Here is a 7830-nt window from a genome sequence, read left to right as displayed (position 1 = left end):
ATAGGGTCAGTAGCAGCTCTTGTCCTAGTTCTAGCTGGTGACTGGTGTCTTCCCAAGCTCCGTATTTATGGAGACCCAGAGAAGCGCAGGACTGAGGGATTCAGCTCTCCCTGGGGCCGCGTTTTCCTTCCTCTCAACCATTACCCTGACCATATAAGGAGAGACAGCTGTTGGAGGCGTACCCGGGATCTAAAGATAGAGTCCCTTGTCTGAGACTCCACACTCCACGGGGCAGCTGGAGTCGCTATGGCACGGTGAGTTTCCGGGGGCCTTGTAAAGATCTCTTTCACCGCCCTTTTTTGTTTCCCTTGGAGATTCCCTGCACCAAGATTTGTAGGCGGTCCAAGATCTGCGAGGTCTCATGGGAGACCCGAGTTCTGTGGGATCCCAAGATCCCAGGTCTCTGTGGGGTGGTGGTGTGACAAGCGTGCTCTTAACTTTCAAACTCGCCTAGTCGTAGCACTTTCTTGATTGTTCCCATTTTTCAACCTTACAAGTCCCGTTCCTCTCCTCTTTTCTCTCTAATTTAGCTCCACTTTGACAGGACTGTAGGACCGCCCCAAATCCCTATATTGCCCCCTTTCCCCATGCCTCCCAACTGCCCTCAGTTTCCCCTTGCTCATTCCTGGGAAGTTCCATCTCCCACTTCCCTCCAGGCAGCATGCCAAGACCTTGTGGTACGACAGGCCCAAGTATGTGTTCATGGAGTTTTGTGTTGAGGACAGCACTGATGTCCACGTGCTCCTGGAGGACCACCGCATTGTGTTCAGGTAACATCTTCCCCTCCAAAGGACCTGTCTTCTCCAGCCCCTGCATCTCCTCAACTTCATTGTCTCCTCAGCTGCAAGAATGGTGATGGAGTGGAGTTGTACAATGAGATTGAGTTTTATGCTAAGGTGAACTCCAAGGTAAGGGTGGACACCTACAGCCATTGGTGTCTGGAAGAAAAGGGCTGCCTAGGGAAACTGGAGGTTCATCCCCAAACTCAGGCCCTAAAAGTGAAGTTCTGTATCTGGCAGGACTCTCAGGATAAGCGCTCTGGCCGCTCTATCACTTGCTTTGTGAGGAAATGGAAGGAGAAGGTAGCCTGGCCCCGGCTCACCAAGGAAGATATCAAGGTGAATGTGTGGGGAGTGGCTTGCTTCTTCTTGCGTTCTCTATGCATGCACTCAAGCATTGGGTTAGATTTTTCCCTCCCCAGCCTATAAGTTGTATAGTTTATTTTCAACATAGTGTCCAGTGAGTACCACTGCTGCATTTGTTCACTCTTGACCCCCCCAAAAACAGATAAACAACAAATTAAAAAAAAGAAAAAAAACTACATTTCCTGGAGTTCATTTCAGTGAATACTATTTTATATGATCAGAGGCACAGAGGCATTGTGCCTTTATTGTGACTTTGTTTTCCTTTCCTAAGAATGAGTCTCCTTTGGTCTCACTGTGATGAATGCCTAGAGTCTTGTATAATTTATCATGTCCCAATGTATTTCAGATCTAACATCCACATAGGAGAGAAAACATGTGCCTTTGTCTCTCTGAGTTTGGTTTATCTCACTTAACATGATTTGTTCTATGTCCATCCATTTCCCTGCAAAGGACATATTATTTCTAATGGCTGTGTAAAATTCCATTGTGTGTAGGTACCACATTGTTTTGATCCATTTGTTTTGTTTTTGAGACAGTTGGTTATGTAACCTAGCCTGGCCTCAAATTCACATCTTTCTTCCTCGGCTTTATGAGTGCTGGTATAGGTAATCAACTGTGTTGAGAGATTTGTTGTATATTTTCCGCCAGATTTCTGTTATTCTACATTAACCTCAACATAGTATGTCTAAAACACACATTTACTTTCTCTCCTACTTAAGACCTTCTAAGCTGGGCACCACTCACGCCTGTAATCATAACTACTCAGGAGGCTGAGTTCTGAGGATCACAGTTCAAAGCCAGCCTGGCAGGAAAGTCCATGAAATTCTTTTTTTTTTTCTTTGCCAGTCCTGGGGCTTGAACTCAAGGCCTGAGCACTGTCCCTGGCTTCTTTTTGCTCAAGGCTAGCACTCTGCCACTTGAGCCATAGCACCATTTCTGGCCTTTTCAATGTATGTGGTGCTGAGGACTCGAACCTAGGGCTTCATGTATATGGGACGAGCACTTTACCACTAGGCCATATTCCCAGCCCCTCCATGAAATTCTTATCTCCAATGAACCAGTAAAAAGTCAGAAGTGGATCTGTGGCTCAAATGGTAGACCACCAGCCTTGAGCATGAAAGTTCAGGGACAGAGCCCAGGCCCAGAGTTCAAGCCCCAGGACTGCGTGCACACACCTACCCCCCCCCCCAGACCTTCTAGTGATTTCTTCTCCCTAAAGGTTGAATACTAACCACCTGCTGGTCAACTTTTATTTTTACCAATCTTTCCACAGTCACAATGACATTTGCAAGTTTTGATTAGTTGCTGGGTTTGCTGAGCAGGGCTGGTGGCTCAAGCCTGTAATCCTAGCTACTCAGGGGGCTGAGATCTGAGGATCCTGGTTCAAAACCAGCCCAGACAGAAAGTCAGTGAGCCTCTTATCTCCAAATAATCACCAAAAAGCAAGAAGTGGTATAGTGTGGGACAGTGCCTACCTTGAATGGAAAGGCCCAGTGAAAGTATAAGGCCTTGAGTTCAAGCCTAGTAATGGCAAAAACCCCTTACCCCTAAAAAAAAATAGCAAAACAATTTGTTACATGAACAATGTCTTCCCTGTATGAATATGAGAACTTTGGAACTTCAGTCTCAGAGGCTTGCATTCCCTGGAGTCAGGAAATGCAGTTTGAATGTCTTATTTGAATGTCTTATTTCCAACAAGGCTTTGTGATAGTTGTTTTTGTAGATGTGTTGTCTCTATAGTCAGTCTGTTTCTATGCTTTCACAGACCCTCTTATTACTAGCATTATATTTGATGCCTAATAGGTTCCCAGTAGATGTTTGTAGAGGTAGTGATGATGTGGCAAAAGGGAGAGGGGCTGGTCAAGAGGGTGCTGTAGGAGAGAGATTTTTACCCCACTGACCCTCTTTCTCCTAAGTGTGCTCTTCTGTACACGCTGGTTTCTACTTTATTTTTACCCATGATGCTCTGCTTCTTCTTACAGCCAGTGTGGCTGTCTGTGGACTATGATAACTGGAGAGACTGGGAAGGGGATGAAGAGGTGGAGCTGGCTCAGGTGGAACATTATGCAGAGGTAAGAGATAAACTACCATCTGCTACCCATCTTCGTCATTCTTGTGTCTGTCTGCAATAGATTTCTCTAGAGGATTGTCATCAGTACAAGGCAGGGATATTCAGGCTCCCTAGGCAGGCTACTTATGGGTGCTGATACTCTGTACTTACATATTTCACATAGTATTTACTCAGTAGAAGTTACAGGAGTGAATATTAGTGACATTATATCAATGATTCACTTGCTAGTCATATAGAATACTGCCATATTCTGGGGTAAAAAGTTGGCAAAAACCTTTTCCCACTCTGCAATTCTTGGTTTTATTTTCCTAAGCCAGAAAACTTCATGGAACTCTTAACAATGAATAACTGGAACAGTAAAAATTCAAATAAAACAAGTCATCAGGTACAAATAAATTATACCCTGTCATATGTTATTTGGTTTTGGAATATTAGCTTTTTTGAGGGGGAGGGAGGGTCATGGGATTTTTGTTTTGTTTTGTTGGCAGTCCTGGGCCTTGGACTCAGGTCCTGAGCACTGTCCCTGGCTTCTTTTTACTCAAGGCTAGCACTCTGCCACTTGGGCCACAGCGCCACTTCTGGCCATTTTCTATATATGTGGTGCTGGGGAATCAAACCCAGGGTTTCATGTATAGTAGGTAAGCACTCTTGCCACTAGGCCATATTCCCAGCCTGGGTCATGGGATTTGAATTCAGGGTCTGGGTGCTGACCCTGAGTTTTTTTTTTTTTTTCTCAAGGCTAGGACTCTACCACTTTGAGCCACAGCTCTACTTATGGTTTTTAGGTGATTGATTGGAGATAAGAGGCTCAGGGACTCTCCTGCCCTGGTTGGCTTTGAACCATGACCCTCAGATCTTAGTCTCCTGAGTAGCTAGGATCACAGGCGTGACCCATCTGTGCCGGGCAGGAACATGTGTGTGTGTGTGTGTGTGTGTGTGTGAAACACACATTTCTCCTCTTTCTCTTTTGACTATTTTCTCCTTCCACATTAGCTTTTGCAGAAGGTCAGTACCAAGAGACCTCCCCCTGTCATGGATGACCTAGATGTAAGTAATGTTTTCACCTCAACCCTTCAGTTTATTCCTTTCTTTATTTTTGTTGTACAAGTACTGGAGATTTGACCTCAGGATCTTGCACTCTTAGTTGGCTTTTTCACTCACACCACCACTTCATCCTTTTTCTAGCTAATTGGAGGTAAGAATATCTAGGATGTATCTGCCTAGACTGGCTTTGAACTGTGGTTCTCAGAGCTCAGCCTTTTGAGTGATTGTGACTACAAGTGTGAGCCACCAGTGCTCTCTGCTCCCTGTTTTTTTTGCCAGTCATGGGGCTTGAACTCAGGGCCTTGACACTGTCCTTGAGCTCTTTTTCTCAAGGTTAGCACTCTACCACTTTTTGTTTTGTTTTTGCCAGTCCTGGTGCTTGGACTCAGGGCCTGATCACTGTCCCTGGCTTCTTTTTGCTCAAGACTAGCACTCTACCACTTGAGCCACAGCGCCACTTTTGTCTTTTTCTGTTTATGTGGTACTGAGGAATTGAACCCAGTGCTCCATGCATTCTAGGTAAGCACTCTACTGATAAGCCACATTCCAGCCCCTAGCACTCTACCACTTTAAGCCACAGTGCTCCTTTTTTTGGTGGCTAATTGAAGAGTCTGATGGACTTTCCTACCTGGACTGGCCTTGGATTTTGATCCTTAGATCTCAGCCTCCTGAGTAGCTAGGATTGCAAGTGTGAGCCACATGCACCCAGTTTCAGTTTCTTTTTAAATCCTTAAAAATAACACATGAGGGCTGGAAAAGTGGTTTAGTGGTAGAGTGCTTTCCTAGCATGCATGAAGCCATGGGTTTGATTCCTCAGTCCCACATAAACAGAAAAGTGGCACTGTGGCTCAAGCAGTGGAGTGCTAGCCTCGAGCAAGAGAAGCTCAGGTACAGTGCCAGGACTGGCAAGAAACAAAACAAAGCAACTAGAGTCAGGGCTCCTGGTTCATGCCTATAATCCTAGCTACTTAGGAGGTTGAAATGTCAGGATCATGGTTTGAAGCCAGTCCAGGCAGGAAAGTCCATGAGACTCTTATCTCCAATTGACCACCAAAAAACCCTCCCACAAAAACCCTGAAAATGGAACTGTGGCTTAAGTAGTAGAGAGCCAGCCTTTAGCAAAAAGCTCGAGGATGACACCCAAGTCCTAAGTTCAAGCCTCAGGACTGGCACAAAAGTGGAGCTGGGGACATATATCAGTGGAAGAACGGTTGCCTACCATGTGCAAGGCCCTGGTTTGATCCTTAGAAAGGGAAGGAAGGAGGGAGGCAAAGTGGGAAGGGAGAGGAAGGGAAAGGAAAGAAGATAGAAGAAGCGAAAGAGGAAAGAAGGGAAGGAGAGAAGGACAAAACCCCAAAACTACTACAAAGCTGTATCCTAGTTCTTAGTACATAGTAGTTCTCAGTGAATGTTAATCAGGTTTAAATTTGACACCTGTTGTCAAATCCTTCTTTCATCTTTTATTTATTTATTTATTTGTTTATTTATTTATTTATTTATTGGCCAGTCCTGGGCCTTGGACTCAGGGCCTGAGCACTGTCCCTGGCTTCTCTTTGCTCAAGGCTAGCACTCTGCCACTTGAGCCACAGCACCACTTCTGGCCACTTTGTGTATATGTGGTGCTGGGGAATTGAACCCAGGGCTTCATGTATACGACGAGGCAAGCTCTCTTGCCACTAGGCCACATCCCCAGCCCTTCATCTTTTATTTTTAAAATTCTTTTCTGCCTTTAATAAAGTACTATTGTATTTATTTTTGCCAGTCTTTTTTGTTTTATTTTGTTGCCAGTCCTGGGGCGTGGGACTCAGGGCCTGAGCACTGTCCCTGGCTTCTCTTTGCTCAAGGCTAGCACTCTATCTCTTGAGCCACAGCGCCACTCTGGCTTTTTCTGTTTATGTGCTGCAGAGGAATTGAACCCATGGCTTCATGCATGTTAGGCAAGCACTCTACCACTAAACCACATTCCCAGCTCCAATAAAGTACTATTTATTGAGTGCCAGTGGTTTGTTTTTATCATCCAAAGCTAACATCCCTTATTTAAGCTGGGTGCTGGTAGCACATGTCTAGAATCCTAGCTACTCAGGAGGCCGAGGTCTGAGGATCATGGTTCAAAGCCAGCCTGACCATGAAAAATCCATGAGACTCTTATCTCCAGTTAACTACCAAAAAGCCAGAAGTAGAGCTTAAACTCAAGTGGTAGAATGCTAGCCTTGAGCAGAAAAAGCCCAGGGACAAGCACCTAGGTCTTGAATTCAAGCTCCAGAATCTCTAGGGTTTTTTTTTTTTTTTAAGCTTCCTAAGAAGTAAGGTTTTTCCTTACAAAAAGGAAACCAAGAGAGCAGGAGTAGTAAGCATCATTTATGAGCACAAATGCTTACTCTATATAGAGACTACAGGTGCATTTTCTTTTCTTTTTTTCCCCCACAGGATGATTCTGACAGTGGAGATGCAACAAGTAATTAACTTCTGTGCCAACAGACCTGGGGATGTGGTGGCTACCTTCCCTTACTCTGAAAAGCTAGGGCCTGTACTTTAATCAGCTTTCTTGTGTACTTTGTGCCTCAGAGATCTCTGAACTTTGGTAGGATCTCTTCATTGAGGGTCCCTTGCATGCTTTGTCTTCCTGCTAGGCACTTGAGTTTGGTGTTACGTCAGATGGTGCATGAGAGAAGAGTAGCTTCCTGTTTATTGATTTAGAATTTCTGTGTTTGTGCTGCTTATTTAAATGTGTATACATGTGGCAGAGCAAAAGAAATACAGATGATAATAAATTTCTAGAGATTGTTCTGTTTCTTTGCTTCTAGTATTTTCCCCTCTTTGGTGGCAAGCTTCTTCTCTCTTCCCCTAGCTCCTCTCAAGGTGGTGCTTTGGGGACTCAGGGATTCTGGTTCTGTTTGAAATTAGAAGAAGAAAGCTATCAGAAAGAGGCTTGCTGTCAAGCTTCAAGTTGAAAAACTTCTTACTAAGATCTGTGCTATGTCTTTCCTAGAACTGCATAAGCTAGAAATCTTAACATTTTCAAAACAAATTGATACTGTAATGAATGTCTGTATTTGTTTCCTCACCCATTCGGCAACTACTGAGTTCATCCACTTATTTTGAGTTCCTAGTGTGTCCAGAACATTGTGAACTTAAACAAATGTACTACCCACAGACTTTGCTTTTTCTTTCTTTCAGTACTGGTACTAGAAGACCTGGGCACTGTCACTTTTTTCCACCCAAAACTACTTTTTCCAATACTGTATGGGAATTCAATCAGCGACATAAGGAGATGCCACAATTTAAGAGGTGGAATTAGGAGTCTTTATTGGAAAGCCAGCAACCACAGGTAGATTCTTGTCAATGTCTCTTGCACTAAGCCTCTAAAGGCAAAAAAACACAAGTCAAGACATACTTGCAACCCAACGAGTGTCCTTTATCACCTCTAGAATTCTCAGAAAGTCACCATCTTCCATTAACTTCTATCAAGATGCCAAGATGGTGTTACTCAGATCCAGTATAGATATTTCACTACTACTGGAGTCGCAGCTCCACTTCTGGCTTTTTGGTGGTTAATTGGAGATAAGAGTC

The 7830-nt window shown here is 44.3% G+C and overlaps 1 protein-coding gene across 1 annotated transcript; it reads left to right on the top strand.

Annotated features, from left to right (window-relative positions):
• Positions 1-96: 96 nt before the first annotated feature.
• Ptges3l (prostaglandin E synthase 3 like) lies at positions 97-7045 on the top strand. Its single transcript, XM_048367062.1, has 7 exons — positions 97-254; positions 657-770; positions 842-908; positions 1020-1118; positions 3128-3217; positions 4210-4263; positions 6688-7045. The coding sequence occupies exons 1-7, from the start codon at positions 247-249 to the stop codon at positions 6721-6723; spliced, it is 468 nt and encodes a 155-aa protein (XP_048223019.1). The 5' UTR covers positions 97-246; the 3' UTR covers positions 6724-7045.
• The last annotated feature ends 785 nt before the right edge of the window (positions 7046-7830 follow it).

The sequence above is a fragment of the Perognathus longimembris genome, chromosome 17 (assembly GCF_023159225.1).
Source record: "Perognathus longimembris pacificus isolate PPM17 chromosome 17, ASM2315922v1, whole genome shotgun sequence".
In the NCBI taxonomy this organism is placed as follows: Eukaryota; Metazoa; Chordata; class Mammalia; order Rodentia; family Heteromyidae; genus Perognathus; species Perognathus longimembris.
Note: the sequence above shows the minus strand (reverse complement) of the source record. Positions and strands in the feature narration are given on the sequence as shown.